General features: G+C 43.5%; 4 protein-coding genes across 5 annotated transcripts; 2 read left to right on the top strand and 2 right to left on the bottom strand.

Moving 5' to 3' along the window:
• The first annotated feature begins 319 nt into the window (after window positions 1-319).
• Window positions 320-7,868, top strand: terfa (telomeric repeat binding factor a). Its single transcript, XM_037482544.2, has 13 exons — window positions 320-496; window positions 918-1,013; window positions 1,310-1,446; window positions 1,598-1,684; window positions 2,557-2,697; window positions 2,976-3,100; window positions 3,484-4,023; window positions 4,480-4,593; window positions 5,781-5,891; window positions 5,977-6,111; window positions 6,377-6,459; window positions 6,590-6,642; window positions 6,888-7,868. Exons 1-13 carry the CDS (start codon window positions 346-348, stop codon window positions 7,044-7,046), a joined length of 1,932 nt encoding a protein of 643 aa, XP_037338441.2. The 5' UTR covers window positions 320-345; the 3' UTR covers window positions 7,047-7,868.
• nip7 (NIP7 nucleolar pre-rRNA processing protein) lies at window positions 7,581-9,078 on the bottom strand. Its single transcript, XM_037482588.2, has 5 exons — window positions 8,916-9,078; window positions 8,716-8,802; window positions 8,491-8,629; window positions 7,917-8,057; window positions 7,581-7,718 (listed from the first exon to the last, which is right to left on the bottom strand). The coding sequence occupies exons 1-5, from the start codon at window positions 8,969-8,971 to the stop codon at window positions 7,599-7,601; spliced, it is 543 nt and encodes a 180-aa protein (XP_037338485.1). The 5' UTR covers window positions 8,972-9,078; the 3' UTR covers window positions 7,581-7,598.
• Window positions 9,079-15,142, top strand: cdc42se2 (CDC42 small effector 2). Of its 2 annotated transcripts, XM_062561816.1 has the most exons (6): window positions 9,079-9,182; window positions 9,874-9,958; window positions 10,884-11,096; window positions 11,360-11,461; window positions 11,552-11,630; window positions 12,887-15,142. In XM_062561816.1, the coding sequence occupies exons 3-5, from the start codon at window positions 11,043-11,045 to the stop codon at window positions 11,624-11,626; spliced, it is 231 nt and encodes a 76-aa protein (XP_062417800.1). In that variant the 5' UTR covers window positions 9,079-9,182; window positions 9,874-9,958; window positions 10,884-11,042; the 3' UTR covers window positions 11,627-11,630; window positions 12,887-15,142. The 2 variants fall into 2 exon arrangements, with proteins under 2 accessions (XP_062417800.1, XP_037338499.1); XM_037482602.2 differs by lacking the exon at window positions 9,874-9,958 and having other exon boundaries at window positions 9,085-9,182.
• Window positions 15,143-15,902: 760 nt separating this feature from the next.
• On the bottom strand, window positions 15,903-19,090 carry LOC119194999 (interferon regulatory factor 1-like). Its single transcript, XM_037449564.2, has 7 exons — window positions 19,001-19,090; window positions 18,810-18,909; window positions 17,392-17,571; window positions 17,121-17,282; window positions 16,964-17,016; window positions 16,713-16,803; window positions 15,903-16,489 (listed from the first exon to the last, which is right to left on the bottom strand). The coding sequence occupies exons 1-7, from the start codon at window positions 19,088-19,090 to the stop codon at window positions 16,389-16,391; spliced, it is 777 nt and encodes a 258-aa protein (XP_037305461.2). The 3' UTR covers window positions 15,903-16,388.
• Window positions 19,091-19,419: the final 329 nt, after the last annotated feature.

Genomic DNA, 19,419 nt, shown 5'->3' with positions numbered 1-19,419 from the left:
ATTCATTGGAACCTGGCTCTTGTTTTGAAGTCAGCTCCTAGACGCTCTTACGCTCTTACCGTAATGCCTAATACATAGACGCTCTGCGGAATAACCTGCGGACTGGCGCGTCTGTATCGTTGGAAGCGAAAGCTGGCTTGACTTCAGTTTTCGTGGTCAGGTCTCGTATTATAGGGTTGCGTTGTCATTTTGTCTAGAATCCACATCGCTGAGACGAAGTGCAACCTGTGAGAACAAATGCAGGGTGCAAATCCCGCTTGAAGGTTCTCGCTGACGTCATTAGCCCCGCCCTCGCCGATACATCGTAACCGTTAACTCCCTCCAACTTCCGTTGATGGTGTAAATATGGCGGCAAATGAAACTGAAGTCAACAACATTGCTGCAGTGGAAGCTACTGTTAACCGCTGGATAGTGGACTACTATTCACATCTAGCGTTAGATTTTTTTAAAAACAAGAAGTACGCAGAGTTCTGTGGTATTCGAGATGTACTTCAGAGTAAGTATGAAACACTCATCGTGTGCTCGCTCCTTATTCCACACGGATGTCGTAGTTAGTTGCCCTAACCTGGTCGCGAAAAGCTAACATTGCTTTTATAATCCGGACACGCGCAATTTTACACTGGTTCCGGCCTTTTATTTTCGTCAATCGCCTTGACAACATAGGTAATGTCAATTCATACATGTCAAGGAATCTACGTATGAACTTTAATATATATATATATATATTACACTTCCCGAGTTAGTGCTCCTTTACGCAACATATTGTGTTAGAACACAGCATAGTCGTCTATAGGACATGTATTTGCTGTGGGTCGACCCGTCCTTTTTTAATGTCCTGCCACCTATATGTGAATACATAAGCCAATGTACCTTTTTTTTTCGGGGGAATGACGTGTTAATTCCTCGTCTTGCTGTAGGTGTCCTGGTCCGTCCTCTGGAATCCTCTGACGGAACTCAAATTAAAATTAGGATTTTGCAGTTCCTTTCCCGGATAAGTGATGGGGAACATCTTGGTGAGATCAACCGTGGTGCTTTTGGTCATCTAACTTAACTTTGGCTACTCATGTGTATTGCTTGGTTTTTCCTGAAATGCAGACGTATGATATCTGATTTCCTCCTTACCAGTAAATAAGATGTATTTAAATCTAAATAAGCTGTATTAAATTCATTTAAAGGATGTCAGGTAATCAACTGTATCCTTACATCCTATTTGTTGAACAGAATTCAATCCTTGTCCATTATGCATCTAACCTTACTAGCGTATTCGCTCCAAACACCATAGTGAATTAAGATTTGTCTTTGCCTACAGACCTAACATTTGAGTCCGATGAGTCACTTACTCCTCTGGAATCCGCCTTAATGGTCCTGGAAACTATAATGCAGGAATGCATAACGTCATTGCTAGAGCAAGATTTCGAGAGAGTATGCACTTCGTTAAAAGAGATGGTAAGGGGATTTTTGTTATGTTTTTTGCAGCTTAAATGTGTTCAATGTGCATGCTGCTTCTTGACTAGAATAAATACGCTGGGGTTGTCTTAAAAATACTTGCCGTCCTTAAGTTTCATGTTATAGAACTTTTTTTAACTTCTTTTTGCAGATTGTGGGGCTGTTTATTAAGAACAAAGAGTTTGACCAAGCAAACAAAGTTCTGAAAAAACACTTCCCCAAATCAATGGTTGGCAAGGTGAGTTCATCAACTCAAAGACTATGTTCACTGAATAACTCATTTTATTGAGTCAAATCCGTATTCAGCTTCCTCTCTTTTGGTTACTGCTTTCATGTGGTCATTATTCCCTCTCTGCGTGCATTGTTATGATGATCTATAAATAAGTTAAACAGATAACTTGGTAATAAGAATCAATATTTCTTCTACCCTTGTGATTGTCAGTATTTATTCCAACACGTATGCATAATCAACTTTTTTTGGTCAACATTTAACAGAATCCATCTAGACGTATACGCACGGGATGTTCTTGTCGTATATACTTTTATACACGTATTTATCATTGTTCACCTCTTGGTAATATACCATAATATATACAGTTTCACAGTTGCCTTTGTTACGATTGGTTGTCCTTAAGTACAGCAAGAGCAAAATAACCCAAATTTAAAATGCTAGTGTACTCCAAACTGATGACTTTGTCGCACAGTTCCTCTATTTAGCTTGTGATCACTCACAGCAGTGAACCGCGTCCTCTGTGTAGTCTGCTGATGGTTGGTGTGAAAAAAAAAGTTTTAGAGGGGAGTTAAGGGTCCGAGTGGGGGGGGGGCAGCAGCCTCCTCGTCAAACCTCTTGAACCCTTTTTGCTGTCTGGCTCCATTCGAGGCCTCTTCAATCACCGGCTTGTGGTCAATGGATCCTGGGGCCTCTGCATTTTTCTTTTTTTTCTTTTTTAATTTTGCTGCTCCTTTCTGTAATCATTTCTGTCTTCAGTTGTATCTCGCAAAGCACATTGATGATTCTCATAAATATAGATGCTAGGTCAGCCACACATTCAAATGTTCAGGTTTAACGTGGTCCGTGTTGCATGTGACATCTGTCTGTGTTCTCTGTAGAAAGCTATATTCATGGGTCTCATCAACAAGAAAAGCAACGTGCACGAAGTCATCGAGCAAATCGACTTTCAGCAGTTCATGGATGAAATGTTTGCCTTCTGCCAGAAGCTCTGCCCACTCAATCTTCCGTTTCTCAACAAGGTAGGCTGCTATAGTTTAGGCATGAGAAAAGGGCTCACTGCCGTGAACCATGATTCTTTCTTGCATTCTTTGTATTAATGAGGCATTTGACGATTCATTTAAAAAAAATGGGTTTCAGAGCTGATCTGTTAACGGCACACATCACAGTAAAGCCTTACCTGTAATGACTTACGCACTTGTAAGGCCAATCCAGGGATGCAACACTGTTGATTTGCTGATGTCTGTAGATAAACGGCTGTACGCTTGTTGTGTCTTTTGGGTTTGTGCGTGTGTGACAGGCTGCAACACAGCTTCTGGATAAAAGACTCTCGGAGCAAGTCGTTGATGCCGCTGGGTCCGATGAGCGAGACGAGGCCCTTCCTTCCTCCAGTCAACAAACAAACCCCGCCCAGTTTGTGTCACGGTAGGCTCTCGCTCCCTCCCTTTCACCTCACTTCAATCATGTTCTTGATTACTTTTTATTATGCATCTTTGTTGGCTCACGTCATATGTGTGTATGTTACACTCCCTACCCCTCTTATCATTGGACTGCGTAGTAACGTTAGCAAAACCCACATCTTCCAGTTGGTAAATGTGACACAGAGATATGTTAGTTTCCCCGTAGATCTCATCCCCACCACCTCTCTCTCCCCAGATGATGAACAACCCAAATCCATCCGATAGACAGAAAATGTTTATTTATTTCTTCTAGGGCTCCAGGCTGAATGCTTCAAGCACAATTATTATTATTGGGCACCTCTGTGTACTCCATTCAACCTCTTTTTCCTGTTTTTGTCTATCTACCAGTAAACCTGCGATAATCCAGAGGTCCAGGCTGGAGATGGCCTACAAGGCTTTGGCTGCAGGTTCTGGTGAGAGGACATTTGCTCAGCTGGAGGAAGAAGTGGCGGAGGAACAGCAGGCGAGAATCAACGATCTTTCACAGTGCCTCTCGCCTGCCCCCAAGAAGGCCGCTGTTTTGGACTCTGAGTCGGACGCGCTGTTTCAGAGAGACTCAGGAAGCCCCATGGAGGCTTCCCCAGCCGACCAACCCCAACAAACGGATGCCGTTCCTCAAACGGAGTCTGGTTGTCTCTCAAAAGGCCCACCGGTGCTGCGAAAGAGGCCCATCCACAGCGTGGCGCGCCTGGTGGTCGAGCCGGACAGCCAGGCGAGCTCGCAGTGCACGGCGGCCTCTTCGGGACCAGAGCCTGACGCCAGGCGAGAAGGGCCGCCGCAGTCCCCGGCTACTCAAAGGGAAAACGACTCGCTGAGCCTGGAAGCGGGTAGCGATGTTTCTGTACCCGTGCGGAAGCTCCGTCGACGAGCCAACAAATTTTGCAACAGGTAAATGTTTTTTTTTAAGAAACGTACATTTTCGACGGTGAAAGCAAACGTGCTTTTCACCGAACGCTACACAGTCAAGTGATTTGGTCGGTGGTCTTTAATTCATTTAACCACTTATTTTATAAAAGTGTTATCTCCTCAGAAATAGTTGAAATGACTGCTTTCGCTCGCTCTAGTGCATTCACCAGATGCACGATGGAGGTAGCCAGTGTAACAGAGCACAAGTACGCAGAGCTTATTCATATCATACTAGTTCTGAAATCTACAACTATTACATTAAAGGAATTCACTATTATTTTGGAAGTGTTTTTTAAAGAAGTAACCAGAGCACATTTTAAATAAAAAGTAATTTTCCCAAAAATACACAAAGTATTAAAAAAAAGAAAAATGCAATGCAGGTTCTGATATCTCCAGAGACGAGTGTATGGCGCACAAACTGTTTGTTTTGTCACACAGCGCCTCGATTATTTTGTCCCAGTCGTCTGAAGACGATGACCCACCTGGCTCTGCGGCCAAGCGGGACAATCCTGTGGGAAAACCATACAACCAGTCCAACAGTTTACTCTGCAAGTAAGTCCAAACGTTCAATACCGTCTCACATGGGTCTTCTGTCGGGGTTATTACCAGAGGTGGGATCAAGTCACTGTTATGCAAGTCACAAGCAAGTCTCAAGTCATTGCCCTCGAGTCCCGAGTCAAGTCGAGTCAAAGACGAAGCAAGTCCCAAGTCGAGTCACAAGTCACAGCCAACAAGTCTCAAGTCGAGTCACAAGTCGTACCATTTTAATTTCGAGTCATTTCGAGTCCTTTTATTATAGTGGGGACGGGGAACCCCGGGTGATGGTGCGCTGCCTCACAGACCTAGACTACGAAGGGAAGGGTAATGGTGGATCGACTGTGACTGTGTTATAGTACTTTAACGCTCACCCCAATGCTGCAGCGTAAATAAGGAGGCGATGACTGGCTTGCAACTCCGCTGCATTTATTTATATAAAACAACTCAACTTCGGTCACTGTTGGCCGTCACCACGCCGAACGAACACTTCCGCATTCACGGCCCCCCAAAACTCGGGTTGTCTCGCGTAACTACAGCTGGTAACAGCAAAACGTGAACACATGCAACATCTGCATAACTGATTAACTAATAACTTTAACTCAGCTCATTACACTACTTTAAAACTGACGTTGACATAATGTTGGCGAGGATTTCCATCGGAGTCTGAATCCGGGTTCAAAAATCCCGATTTTTGTAACCATGAACGAGCTGTCTCGTTGATACGGTCAAATGGACTGCAGTGATTGGATGTCGTGCAGGCAGCGCGCGCTCTCTGCATACAGGTGGCGCATAATATTTTGGCAGATGCAGATAAACAGAGCGGCGCGGTGGTGTGAATATGTTTACCCCCAGTTTTCATGCAAAGTAGCAAGTCTTCTCGAGTCAAAAGGCTCGAGTCCAAGTCAAGTCACGAGTCATCGGTGTTCAAGTCCAAGTCGAGTTGCAAGTCTTTGTACGTTTTGTCGAGTCGAGTCACAAGTCATCAAATTCATGACTCGAGTCTGACTCGAGTCCAAGTCACATGACTCGAGTCCACACCTCTGGTTATTACCCACACCCATGTTTTCTGCCGTTATGAATAACTTTGCATCTATATTTTTACATTATCAAACGTTGTGCAATCGTCAGTCCAGTTGTAAACACTGTTATTGAATTTGACTAACACAAAAGAACGCTTAACCTAACCCACTTGCATTGTGCAGTAATTCCACTGAGTCCGAGCAGCCAGCGTCGGACAGTGGGGACGACCCACAGCAGGCCCCGGCTCCCAAGAACCCCCCGGTGCAGAAACGTCGCAGGCAACTTCTCAGCAAGCAAGTCCAAATGCCACTTTGATGTGACGGCCTTATGCTGGCTCGTGATTTCTTGCCATTTGATAAACGTTTCATATTCACGCAGGGTTCCAGACGAGGTCTGTATCGTGGACTCTATGGACAGCTCACCCGAACCGTTGGGTGTTCAGACCGTGCCTCAAAGGAGCTCTACTCCTACCAAGGACTTTGCTCCAGACAAACAGCCGTGCCAATCAAAATGGTGAGTCAACATTGCACCAGCGGCTCAAGTATTAAATTAAACAAAGTAGCTTAAACTTTGACCCAAAGAGACCTCTGCATGAATTTGGCTCTTTTTCTATTCATCGGTTTTACAGATGAATTAATCTAAATTATCAGCTTTTCTCAAACGGGCATGGTTCAACATTTAGGTTTTCTATTTTTGAAATTAGTCAATGGCATTGTTTTAGCTCTTTGTCGCATCATAACTCGAGGGGTTTGAAAAAATGGTTTGCTCTTGTTCACAGGAAAGTGCTGTACAACAACGCAAAGGAGAGCAAGGAAACATGGAGTGACGAAGAATCCTGTTCAAGCTCCAAAAAGACTAGCAGTAATATTTTATAATACTATAATAATATAATAAATATAGTCATATTAATATACATTTATATGCTTCTACCTGTTGGCAACATTTTCAGAAGGAAGTATCTTGTTCATAGAGTAATGTTTTCTTTCCCCAGCCAAAAGAACACACAACGATAGCACCATTTCAACCTCAGGACACAAAAAGAGGGTAAGCGAGACATGGCTTGTTTGTAATCCAAAGTCAAATTTGCACAATACGTCAATTGCAAGGTCAACATTTGGTTGATTTTTGCATTGGAAAGAGTGAATTTTATGCCCTTTGGCATCTTTGAGATTTGATTATTCAACAGTTGATTAAAGCCTAACAAGAATATCTTAATTTGTATTACTTATCAACTACTCAAAATAAGAAATGACAAGGTTGAGTACACTCATGTTCCTGTTGTGTTGCAGAAGTGGAGCGAGGATGAGACGAATAATTTGAAGGCGGGGGTCAAACGGTTTGGCGAGGGCAGCTGGAGTCAGATCAAGGCATATTACTCCTTCGAAGACCGAACAAATGTCAACCTGAAGGACCGTTGGAGAACGCTGAAGAAATCAAACTTGATTTAGTTCAGGGAAGAAAGCCAGTTTGGTTCAAGTAGTTTGGGTAAAGTTTAAGGCACCTGATGGACAATATCTTAACCGGAATGTTAATCTCACAAGTATATCTCGTTTCCATTTCTCTCCTAATTTCCATCATGTGTCAATTTTAGTTCACAATGACTTCTAATTCAATAAATTTTTATAGTTTATTTTATAACTTTAGCTGCTCTTTTGTTTAAAAAAAAAAAATACAACAGTGGTGTCTTGTATGCATTTTCCAATCAGATTCTCAGTAGCCATATTTAGCAGACAAATACCAAGATGGATTTATTGACATTTACAAAAGAAAATCACAAAAGCCCCCCTTCATTTGGAGGATCTGAATAGACATCTTGTAGATGGGCAGTTTAGTGGTATCCCAAGTCAAGGCAATAGTTTTTTTGCATTGGATTTATGGAAAAGTCTGGTATAAAGACATTTCCGATAAAACAAACCACGGTTCTGGGTGTGAGTTAAAGTTGTTGAGTGTGAAACGGGTTGAAGAAAGGATCATTTGAAAGTCCAGCTATCGATGCATCTTTATGTTAACGTGTCTTCATTCCTAATGAACTCTCCTACGTCGGCCTGGTGGAACACTACGATGGACATTGGGTCCACTTGCCGACACTCCGCGGTACACTTGGCTGCAACTCCAAAACCCTGCAAAATGGGACACATGACACATGTTAAGGGACCCCCTCTGAGCAGAGGTAAAAATCATATGTGCAGGATCTGTTATGTGAGCAATAGACCCATGTGCATTTTCAGCATGATAGAAGTTTAACCATATTGGACATTTCCCCAAGCCCCCCCCCCCAAAAAAAAAAAAATCAATGACTGTTTAGTTCCAGAACTTACCAATGGCACGTCCGTCATGGAGTAGACCACAACTCCTTGGTACTGCATTGTGTTCTCTGTGATTCTCCCGAGCCCAGATTTCATCACATGGTTCCCGTAGAGGAAGGACTGCTCTGCTCCGGGTTTCACCCACACCTTGAACTACAAGACCAGACCACAAGCATCACGTTACCCATATGACATTTGTGTATTCCTTTTAAAAAAAGGAAAAGAACAGGACACATATAAAACAAATAAGTCTTTATATCTTGATGCAGGTCCTTCAGAGAAAGCTGCACATGAATACAAAACACCTGTTGCAGTAATGTAAGGTCTGTAGATAGTTAACTGGATCGAAACCAATAAAAATACAGCAATGTTGCAATTCAAATTAACGCATCCCATTGTTAAATACCCAAGAAGCAAAATATGTTAGTATTGAGTATAGACGTCATTCTAACATGTTATAGACTTGATTTGAAATAAATGCAAAATGAGGCTCTCCCGAAGAGCGCTCGTGTTGCCTCACGTGACCATTCTCCTCACTGGCAGTGAGAAGGCTGCAAATGATGAACACTTGGGTAGCCAGGCTCACCTTAGCATACGGCGCCAGGAAATCCAGAGCCGTGATGTGCAGGCGGAATTTGAGGGTCTTCGTGAACTTCCCAAAACACGTTCCCACTGACACGAGCTTTTCCCTTGCAATGTGTGTGGCCAACTTCAGGATTTTCTCACTGTGGACAGACGACGGAGCACATAAACGGATGTTTGTCGCTACAAGTCATTCCGGTAAATCACTCAACGTCGTTCCTCGTATTACCTCATGTAGTACACGCGGTCATTGTGCAGTCTGAAACAGTAGGAACCATCAGGTCGGTCCACAAGTAGTTTGATGTTTTCCCCGATGCTGTTGGGGTAGAAAGGACATGCATCACACACGCAGGCTAACAAGGATGCTACCTTATTAGAAATACTTTGAGTCTCCGTGGGCAGGCAAAAATGCCCGATAAGCCAACTTACTATTTCGAAAGCTTCTCGAACATCGTCTTCGTCTCTTCGTCGGTTAGTGGCCTCATTTTGAAAATGTAAAAGCAGCTTTAACCAGCGAATAGTTGGATCCCTTGTGAGAAGCGTGCAAAACGTGGGCAAGGACGGAAGCCGTCAACACTCACACCGGAAGTTGTATGACGTAATTAGTAAGCGTAGTTCCTGGTTAATTTTTTTTTTGCATTCTTTAGCTTTCAATCGATCGTTCGTTTTCTACTCCGACGAACCGCCACTCATCTGGTAAGTTTATTCACTAAAAACACTTAAAACGCATGGTAATGTGTTTATTATCGTGCTCGTAAACAATAATTTGAGCATTCAATGTTTTTTTACGTTTGGCTTTTGTAGAACATTGAAGACACGCCTTCAAAATTGGGCTCAGTTAGCCGGGGTTAGCTAGCTGTCAGTGGAAAAAAACACGAACCTCTTAGCTTGTGAGCTAATAGAGCTAGCCGCTGATAATGCTAACACTGGTTCGCTGCAGGCAACGACCGCGCTCTACTTATTCAACACGTCGTAACGTATATCGGTGAATATATCGAGCCTCTCCCGGGTGTGGGTTTAGCTCAGACCCGCCGTTTGGTGAGGGGATTTTTCGACGCCGCCGTGCGATATTACGTAATAATTTGCACGTAAATACCGATAACTTGCGCGTGATTGGTAACTTCGCGGGTTTTGGGGGGGGGGGTTTCTACATTCCTTAAAATCTACATGTATGACCTTTTACTCTGCCCTCACACCCTGGCAGCCGGTGAAAGGATTCACCTGCATTGGGCTGCTCAGTGACGGTTCAGTCTCGGTGATGTGTAATGTCAGCCGGAACCACTAATATGGGAATCTACATTGTCAGCGACCTCTAAGCGTTTGGCAGATCACTTGATCCTTCCATTTGAAAGTCGTGGTGTCTGCATTGAATGTTCCTGTTTTTCAGATGACGTTAAAGTAAAGTTACACACAGCAAAAAAAACACGTTGTCTTTCGACACGTCCCGAAATATCTGATCCTGCTGCTGTCCGGTGAGACTTAAGCATTTCGAAGATGAAGTAACGTTACTTTTTAAATTCTTGCGTTGGCATGTATCTTGTTATTTTAACGTCGCATGCTGTGACACAAATGGAGATGTGACACATGTGACACTTGTGTCAGCCTGAGTCATCATTTGGAGATCCGTATTCATCAAGCCTTTCTTCTCACTCATGAAATGGCATACATGCCAACTACGCGACAAGAAGTGTTGAAACTTAAGGCAGCATGGGCGTTTTCAGTCATTTTATCAGATGCTCCCAATTCTCTGCAATGCATTTAGGTTTTTTTGTGTGTGAATAAGCCCCTTGATTATTTAAGCTCTGGAGGGGATATTAAAAGTGGATATCTTACGGCATAATAGCAGCACTTGAGCGTAAGCTGATCCGTGGCCGTTATTAACAATCACGTACTTTGTTGATTACACAGAAGAGGAGTTTCTGGAAAGTACAATTAGGTCATCCCTCGTACAACCTGTTGGTTAGTAGGTGACTGGTCAGGATCCCACGTTTAAGACATACAGAGCGCTTTGAGCCACTTCCATTGTTAGGGGTAAACATTGAGAATATAACTAGTGCACAGTCAAATTCCCCTGTTTAACATATGTGGCAATAAATGGCTTCTGATTCTGAAATGTCTGCTTCTTACAACTCAGTGCCTCATTAGATCACATCCGGATACACGATAGTAAATGTAACAGGAGTTTATACAGATAAAGGGAATCCTGAAAAGCGGCTGTGTGTACACAATATCTGTCTATAGGTTTGACTTCATCATCTGTAGGCCTGGGAAGAAAAGCTGCCCACATGTTGCTGGTTAAAAAAATCGAATTGCTTTACATGCAAAACAATGTGTTTTTAAAGTATTTTAGCGTTCACTAATCTTTTTTTCCCATGCCCTTTTTTTATCGCATGGCAGGAGCGTGCTGACCCGTTTTTGTGCCAGACATCAGGCGTCTGTTTCAGTTGTCGGTTTCCGGCACGTTTGCGTCTCTGGCAACACTGAACAGGAAGACCGACGCAGAGAGACGTCTGAACTCAGAGCGGAAACTGCTGCGGCTTCTTCCTCAGCTTCAGAATGACTGAATTCTGGGTTTGTTTCAGCTGCTGCATTGCAGAGCAGCCGCAGCCTGTGAGTATAAAATCTACCTGCAATTGACAAAAAATCGATTTACTTGATTTCAATTCAAAACGGGTCAGTATTTCATTGGAGTACTTTAAGGCATTGCTAGTTGAATAGGGACTCCCGCAAGCCACATCCTGCTGTCTGACACAACACAAATTTGGATTGAATTAGCTTTTTTGTTTGTGATGAGTCATTGTGTATTGTTGTAGTCAGCTAGACCTGATAATCCATGATACTTGTATGTTTACGGTACTTTTTTCTTTTTTTAGAAACGGCGGCGACGAATCGACCGCTCCATGATCGGGGAGCCAACAAACTTCGTACACACCACACACGTAGGCTCGGGGGACATGGGCCTGGGTTTGCCTTCAGTACGTTTTTTTGTCATCATTCCAGAATAGTCATCAAACAGAATGAGGCAAAACTACATTTTCAGTCAACTCACATTTATACCTTGGTAGGTGGACCTTGTTCAAGCCCAGATGAAATCTAAAGGGGGCTACGTGCATGGAGGATCCGAAGGTTCTCAGTTGTAACAAGGTGAGAGATCTTTGACTTTTTAAATGCAAATAGTGTTTTTGAATTTACTGTACAGTAGTTTATTAATATTAGGTCAACATCTTCCAAGCCTTAATCCATTGTGTTTAAAAAAGAAATACACTATCCAAAACTTAGCTGTGTTGTCACCAGCGGCCCCTGCCAGCGATGTAGAGTAATGCTTGTAATGCTTGTAATGCGTGAGGAATCAGCCGGCCGTCAATGGCACAGCAACAACAGGCATTAAAAGCTTTTTTGAGGACTTGCGATTCACCCCGATGTGAGAGGTTTTCGTTACAACACCGTTGTAAAATCATCCAACGGGACATTTGTTAAGTAATACTTCCACGTAGGAGACAGAGTTGACAACACACTTAGGTCATAAATAACGGCTTATCGGGGGGAGGGGGCGGGGTCAACAAAAAGTGCTGGTCATCAATGTTGTTCAACACCTCAGGACATGCATTTTAACCCATGAGTTACCACGAGGGTCTTGGCCATCAGCTGACGTTACGCATGCTTGTAGCGTCCTAACAGGGATTCCACACGCTCTGTGTTGTCTGCAGCCTAACTGGCTAACGTTTGATGCAACAGAAGCCGTGGAAGGACGTGGAGGTTCCCACTCGATCGCGACCGATAGCATGATCGTCCCGGGGGGAAGGGAGGGTGGAAGGGGGAGGTAATGATAGAAAAGCATGTTGGCACATGATGGCAAGTTCGTCCTAAGGAACCGTGAAAGGAAACTGGTAAAGGCCGTTAGCAAATATTTGCGCTACACTTTATATGGTCATGTTTTATTTGGGGACTTCAGAACTCTCCCTTTTAAGGAATGCATGAATGTTCCTCCTCTCGATCAGCTTTGCAGTGGCTATAACCATTTCCCATGTGACATTGACTTTGCTGTCGGTAAGATTATTTTTATTAAGTTTGGTTTCGGCCTGATTTGAGCAGTGGCATTCCTTTCTACAGGCCTCAGGCAACTGGTTAACAGTTAATGTTGCACACCGCCTCGTTTGTTAACGCTCACTTTCAGTATTTACTTATCGACCTCGTCTCTCTTTGGGCTCCGAAACCGATAATATCGAACATGTTTGTAAAAAGGAGACGGGTAAAGGAGGCCGAGGGAGCACGCTGCTGGATGCTCACTAACGTGGAGTCAACAGGCTCAGATCGGATGGCGGACTAGTTTGTCTTTACACAAAGCCCAATCATCGGCAATTGAGATCCTAACGTTTGTTCCACTCCTTTCCCCCTCGCAGCCCTTCACAGTCTTGTGGAAACTACTGTTGTTGATAAGAGGAAACGTTTTCAAAAAGCAGTTCTGTCCGTAATGGACGCAGGACCAAAAGATGAAGCTACTGCTTTTCCATAATGTTGTATATATTTTTATTTTCCATTCCTTTTTTTTATTTTTTATGAAAGCACTGCTATCCATTTGCTGCCATACTGTTGCACTGTAAAGAGTAACTTTTAAGAATAGATAAGAGGGTTTAGAAAGCTCATAATCTCAGTCCGACGTATGCTTGTTTGTATGCATGAGGAAAATATTTTCAAAAATATTTGCTGTTGTAGCCCATTTGGATGCCTGTATTTATTATCTGATTTGTAAACGGACCTCATGGTGGCTGGGCCACGCTGGAGATTTGGAACATTCAGTTTCTTTCTTTAATTTTCAGAGGGTTATCAAAGGACAGGCAGAGGTGTCATGGCAAAAAGCGTTATGTTTGTTTTTTCATTCTGAGAAGTACTCATTCTCTGAGTTGCTTTCAGGGTTAAAGATTGCTGTCTTGTAATAAACTTGAAATGAGTAGAGTACACTGGATCATACATTGTACACTCACACTTGCTTAGGAATTTTGCATTGATTTTTTTTATTTTTATCCTCATTTAGATTTGAACCATATAGAATTTTAATAAACTATGAACTTCCTTATCGGCCTTCTGAAGTCATGTTCATTACTTGTTTTACTCGTGTGTCGTTTGGCAGCTTGATGCCGCAAATACAGAGCTCAGTGGCTCCAACAGGATTCATATTTTTCTATTTTCTTGTGCAGTAGAGCAAGAATTATACTTGGATGTAACCAAATTTACAATCCAATCACAGCCACAGGTTTTATACTGTTTGCGGTATTTTCAGATCTGCAACCTACCTTCTGTATGTCCATCAACCTCTCTTTTGGTTCCTTGTACTGCTGTTCCTTTTTTGTATTTCACAGTAAATGTCGTGGCATCGAACGATTGTCTTCCCATGAATTATTTTTTCTTTTAAGCATTTCCTGTCACTTTTTGAGATCTTAAGTTTCATCCTTTTTTTTTCTCTTTAAAAAAAAAAAAAAATGAAATATTGACCAGCCGACACATGCAACTAAATGGCATTTTACCTCATGGGACCTGCCTTTTGGTAGCAGTGTTTGAGATTTAGTTGCTTCAGTGTTAAAGTTCTCTTTCCTTAATCAAGTAGAGCTCATCTTGTATAAAGGGTCCCTCTCGTAGGGAAATGTGAATGAGCGCCGCTCTTATGGCCAGATTACGCTGGTTGTCAGTTGATCTAATGATCCGAGTGGAGTCCTTGTTCTCCCTTTTTATTCACTGGCTTTTCCATCCCTCTGTATTGTCATGCGTAGTCCAAATTTCATATTCAGGCACCTTTGGGACAGCAGCTGCAGTATAAATCTCAAATGCACCTGCCACTCATCACTGCTTGCTGTTATCTTCAATTAAAAAGTAAAATGTGTCGAGCAAACCAGCAGGCCTGGATTTATCAATACACGTCATTTTGTCCTCGACGTTCATCTCATGATTCTCCAACAACAGAATGTGGTGGTACCAAGTCAAGCAAAAGTCTGTGTAAGTTGATGTTAAATGCATGCTGTTGTCATACTATTTATGATAAAAAAAAGAATATCCTCTGTGTTGGTACCAGGCAGCGCCAATTACCAGATGGATACAGTCACATTTTAATATCTTAATATTTTTTTGGCCTTAAAACTGCTGCCAACCATTCTCCCAACCCACATTTAATTATGCGATTTGTCACGATGAAAATATTGTCACAGTGCTCATCTCTTCCTCTTTAAATGTTTCTGTAGTAATTCCTGTGTGAAAAAAAGATTCAGAGATGTGTAGACTAGCTTGTGTTTTTTTTCCCAGCTCTGTGCACAATTCTGTAGTATGTCAGACATACTGGGATGGCAGTATATTATGTGACCAGCAGGCTGTGCTTGTGGACTGGTTGAATGTGACTTTAAAATATGTTTCCTTTTAGGATTCTTGTAATTGGACTTCTTCTATGATGATGCTGTAAATATGTAACATGAAAGTAATGGATCCATTGTTTCTATGTATTCAGGGTCGGAGATATTTTAGGCTACTTTTCTGTTTAACATCACTGGGAAGGCAGTGTTTTTTGTTTTGTTTTCATCAGGAACTGCCTGATGTGTCATTCCTGCTTTAAGGGAAGTGCATCTCGTCTTTTTTTCTGCATTTTTCAGAATAAACAATGAGAAATAAATGTTGATGTTTGACCAACTGTGTGTTCCATGTTTTCACTTAGATGATAGATGGCGTATCTCATTCTGGAGGAAAAGCACAAATAATTGATTGCAAAAATAAGAAAATACAAGGTCTTGTCAATAAGTGGTAGATGATGTGCAGAGATCATTTCCATAAAGAGTTACCAATACAAACACGTAGAAGCTCTCCACCACAAGTGTAAGTGCGGCATACAAAACCTACGTAGGTAATGAAGTATCAAAAATAATAATATCTCTCATGTTAAAAGTGTCCCCTGTTTTTTCTGTGTTTCTAGTTTGCTGTAGTTAAGTCAAAAGGCATTTTACCTTTGAGCTTTGGTCCCCTTCCAGGGTTTGAAGTCCTTGACATCTGAAATGTGTCGAAGGTCCCCAACCAGAAGATTTCTGGTTGCCAGGTTTTATTGATTGAAGTCCCACTAGACGTTATATTCAGGTGGGCTTTACTGTGCTTCTCCTGCTAGGGCAGGTCAAAATGTTGCCAAATAAAAAGGCTTGTACAAGTACAAGCACTAAAATCTGCTGTGAAAGAATAAGTTAAAGTTCCGGTTTGGTTTCTTTCGAATGATCACGGCACTTTACAGAGTAGCGTAGTAATGATGTGTGAGTGACTGACCGATGTCATTCATTTCACTGCTGGTTATACAATTTATTGAGGAGCCAGCTTCTGAACCTCTCGGGTCATCTATAGCACACGATTTAAAGACTCAAAACAAGGTTTTGTGTTTTTGTTGCTTTGACACTTTATATACACACACATATTTAGGGAAACAGGTACAAAACCCCCACAAAACAAACTGCACCACATGAAAACTTGAGTATACATTTTGCTGCTCCGCCCTTCTTGAACTGTACGATGGCGAACAAAAGAGCAGAACGACTGATCCTGCACTAAAGCGAAATGAGATCTGTTGACTCTTGTCAGCTGTTGCGTGAGCGGCACTGAACCTCAGTGAACCCCCGGTGAGGGTGACAGAAGAAGAAGCTTGGCTTGGAACAGGATCCGAATCACAGCGTGCTCAGCAGAGAGGACGGCCGGCGACTGACTCACAGCGATGTTCCGCCTCTCTCGTTTCCCCTCTTTCAGCGGTCAGCTAAGCAGACGGGAGGCAGGGAGAAATCAGCTGAATGTTGAGGGAAAAAAAAAACCCAAGAAGCTTCGAAATGGAGTGTTGTGGTGACAGTAACACAAACAGCAGGATGACGCATCCAGCTAATGCAGCGGTGGTTTCTAGTGAATGGACCAATCGGGGAGCTCCTTGATGTAGCTCGACCCCGACAGATCACTGTAGTTCTCTGTGTGCATGGAGTACAGGTTATCTTCACCAGCACCTGAGGGACCCACACACACGCAAAGACACAAATAGACGGGAGTTCATGAGAGATTTTCTAGCATTAATTAACATACACACATTGTGTCTCTAATCAGCATTATATATGTTTGCAAGGCTGGATTAATTTGTTAAGAACATTAACCCGCTGCTGACGCAACCTGATTATTTGGTAGGATTTACAAAACTATACGACTATTTTTAGGATTCACATGGTGTCGTACAGTGCCAGTGGTCCCACAGCGGGTGTGTTCTCCATCCTCTCTGCTCCCCGGCCTGGTTCCACACGTCACCGTTGCTCAAGTGTTCCATCAACTACGGGAAAGACAAAGCACCGACGCCCAGTCAGACACGTACGCGCAGCACCGACTGCACAAACACAAACTGTGAATGTGCAACCGACCACCGAGTAGTGGAAATCCCCAAAAAGGCTTCAACAGTGTCGACCACACAATGTTCGCGAAAGGTCCGATACCTTGAACGCGGCCTCGCTCTGCTCCTGGTCCTCCGGTTTGGGCCCCCAGGTCCCTGAACAACGGCCGTCATCGTTACCAGGCAACAAAGGCAACCTTCTATTCTAATCATTCAGAGACGCAACGACGCGCACTGACGCCCAAAAACAAGCGTCTCACCGAAGGTCTGCTCGCTGCCCAGCGGGTCTTGTGCAGGGCCGTCCAGCTCCTGTGCCGCGCCCCCCGGGACGGGTCTCGTCGCGGCGGGACAAGGACGCGCCGCGCCTGCGTCTTCGCCCGAACCCGCCTGTCTCTCTCGAGGCCGGCTGAGCAACCGCAACCCTGAGAAGAGGGGAGGACAGCACGGCCCTGTCTTGAGAACACGCTCGGAGTGTTTTGTTCGCCCATTTGAAGAGACACGTGTACGTTTTTGTAAAAAAAAGCGTTTGACCTCTCGTGCGCCTGTGGGCCTTGGTGCTGGGCAGCATCCTGTAGACTCGGTAGGCATTGCTGCCCCTCTTCTTGCTGTGCTTCCGCAGCTCACAAATGTCAGGGAGGGAATTCACGGCGCAGCGGAAGTTTGCCTTCCACGTCTTGGGATCTGGCTGGTCCTTGCCTGGGCGGTATCGGCCTGGGGCGAACAAGCACAATCACTGCGCGAACACAAAGCAACGTGACATTTGTGAAGAGACACAACCACTAAAATGAATGCACTTCAAGTCGAGGCCCCTAAAGATGTGTTCATTCAGCACGAGGGACCAAGTGGCTCTTGTGAGATCACCTAAAAGATCCAGACGTCTAACTGGAGGTAAATTCGTATTCAGAAAAGGTTTAGTGCAGCATGGCAAGTTGAGTTGAGTGACGGGTAACTTATTTTAGCACTGAGCTTGAACAACAGGCAGCATCCCTGGTGGCTGTGCTTCGGTGCACTTTGTTGCCCCTCTAATGGCAGGCACCAGTGCGGTCCACATGAAGTTCAACCACCGGAGGTCAGCAGAAAACAACATTTTTGAGGGCTTCTTACAGAAGAGATCCTGTGTATTTAAACGTGGTTTATTACATATAAATGCAGACGTTGTGACATATGCGTTTGCACCCGCCGCCTCCATTGCAGAGACAGGCAGAGGCCCCGTGGCACCATGTATCATGTAGCGTGTGACTTCATCCAGTGAGACAAGTTCTCATATTCAGCACCATGGTGGGATCTGGATCTTTGCCAGTCCTCTGAATATAATTACAAGCCGAAGTATTAAAATCACTGGAGCTTCAACAGATCCACAACGAATCATTTACAGCAGTCAAAGGCTAACGAGAAGAAAAGAAGAAGAGGCAGCAGCGGCTATATTACGTCGTAACCTCCCATTGTCAACAAATACTTGAACTGCCTTTGATGGTGCAGTTCTATAATCTGTATACTGGTTATGAGAATATGGACATAGTAATGGGAACACTGGGTTGGAACAGGCTTAGATGTGTGCTGTTTGCAAACGCTATGTGGTTTCAATATTTTTTTTGGGATACACTGTTGCTATCTAAAATTCTTGTGAAATTATTATCACTTACCTGAAAACTTCAACAGTGATATGAAACTACTAAAAAATGGAGTGAACAAAGCAACCAAAGCTGCTCTGCTCGGAAGAAGCAGGCCGCTGCAAAACGTCTTCAGGATTAGTTGGAATACATTTTTCTATTTAGATAACGTTTAGAAAATGTATATATTTGTCTTTGATTGCATTATTGCGTCAGCATGCAATTGTAACTGTAAGAACATATCTAAAGGTATCAGGCAAAGTGCAGGACAAAGATAACAAACAGTATTCCGAGTAGACCATGCAAACGGAACCATTTGCATGAATGTGGGGCTCCTACCAGTATGCACGGCCCAACTCCTGAACAGTGTGGCATCTCTGTCAATACTCCATCCATGACGAGCGGCGTGAATCCACGGGATTTGGAAGATTTGTGCTGACTGTGGAATAGAACAAGGTGCCAGTAACACAGGATGCATGGTTGCCAAGTGATTACCTTTTTGTACCCATGGTGAGAAAGAGCAGGTCTACCTGGTCCAGCCAGCTGACTCCTGGATACCTGCCAGACTCAATCTGCTCTTCCAGCCACGGCCTCAGCCTGAGCCGGCCTGGTTGTTGCATGGTGCCCAGAGAAGTGGAGAGAAGTTTGAGCTAAAACAGAAGAATTCTCAGGAGCTCAGATTTAAACTGAGGTGACTCTTCCTCCCCTTTTACCTTCTGCCCTCCTCTGCAATCTTCCAACCACAGACCTCACAGTTGTGTCAATCCCCGTAGCCCTCCAATGACTTTCCTCTGAGGCGAAGTGGCTCCTTCAATTACAGGAAGTACGCCGCTGTATGTTGTTCTCTTCAAAGAGTATGATGGATTGTTTTTTAATGATTTTCCTGTATGGGCAGAATTGTGGATTAGTCACTGTTAACACTTGACTGGTCCAATGTTTCTAGTATGTG

The sequence above is a fragment of the Pungitius pungitius genome, chromosome 4 (assembly GCF_949316345.1).
Source record: "Pungitius pungitius chromosome 4, fPunPun2.1, whole genome shotgun sequence".
NCBI lineage: Eukaryota > Metazoa > Chordata > Actinopteri > Perciformes > Gasterosteidae > Pungitius > Pungitius pungitius.
The sequence above is the reverse complement of the archived record's forward strand: the minus strand, read 5'-3'. Positions and strand labels throughout refer to the sequence as shown.

Coding starts and splice junctions, on each gene's coding strand:
- terfa (XM_037482544.2), top strand. CDS start 346: ATGGCGGCAAATGAAACTGAAGTCAACAACATTGCTGCAGTGGAAGCT. Junction 497..917: donor TATTCGAGATGTACTTCAGA/GTAAGTATGAAA, acceptor GTCTTGCTGTAG/GTGTCCTGGTCCGTCCTCTG. Junction 4,594..5,780: donor TCCAACAGTTTACTCTGCAA/GTAAGTCCAAAC, acceptor TGCATTGTGCAG/TAATTCCACTGAGTCCGAGC.
- nip7 (XM_037482588.2), bottom strand. CDS start 8,971: ATGAGGCCACTAACCGACGAAGAGACGAAGACGATGTTCGAGAAGCTT. Junction 8,630..8,715: donor GACCGCGTGTACTACATGAG/GTAATACGAGGA, acceptor GTCTGTCCACAG/TGAGAAAATCCTGAAGTTGG. Junction 7,719..7,916: donor CCATGACGGACGTGCCATTG/GTAAGTTCTGGA, acceptor CCCATTTTGCAG/GGTTTTGGAGTTGCAGCCAA.
- cdc42se2 (XM_062561816.1), top strand. CDS start 11,043: ATGACTGAATTCTGGGTTTGTTTCAGCTGCTGCATTGCAGAGCAGCCG. Junction 11,097..11,359: donor TTGCAGAGCAGCCGCAGCCT/GTGAGTATAAAA, acceptor TTCTTTTTTTAG/AAACGGCGGCGACGAATCGA. Junction 11,462..11,551: donor TGGGCCTGGGTTTGCCTTCA/GTACGTTTTTTT, acceptor ATACCTTGGTAG/GTGGACCTTGTTCAAGCCCA.
- LOC119194999 (XM_037449564.2), bottom strand. CDS start 19,090: ATGCAACAACCAGGCCGGCTCAGGCTGAGGCCGTGGCTGGAAGAGCAG. Junction 18,910..19,000: donor GAGTCAGCTGGCTGGACCAG/GTAGACCTGCTC, acceptor TCTATTCCACAG/TCAGCACAAATCTTCCAAAT. Junction 17,017..17,120: donor GGGCAGCGAGCAGACCTTCG/GTGAGACGCTTG, acceptor GCCGTTGTTCAG/GGACCTGGGGGCCCAAACCG.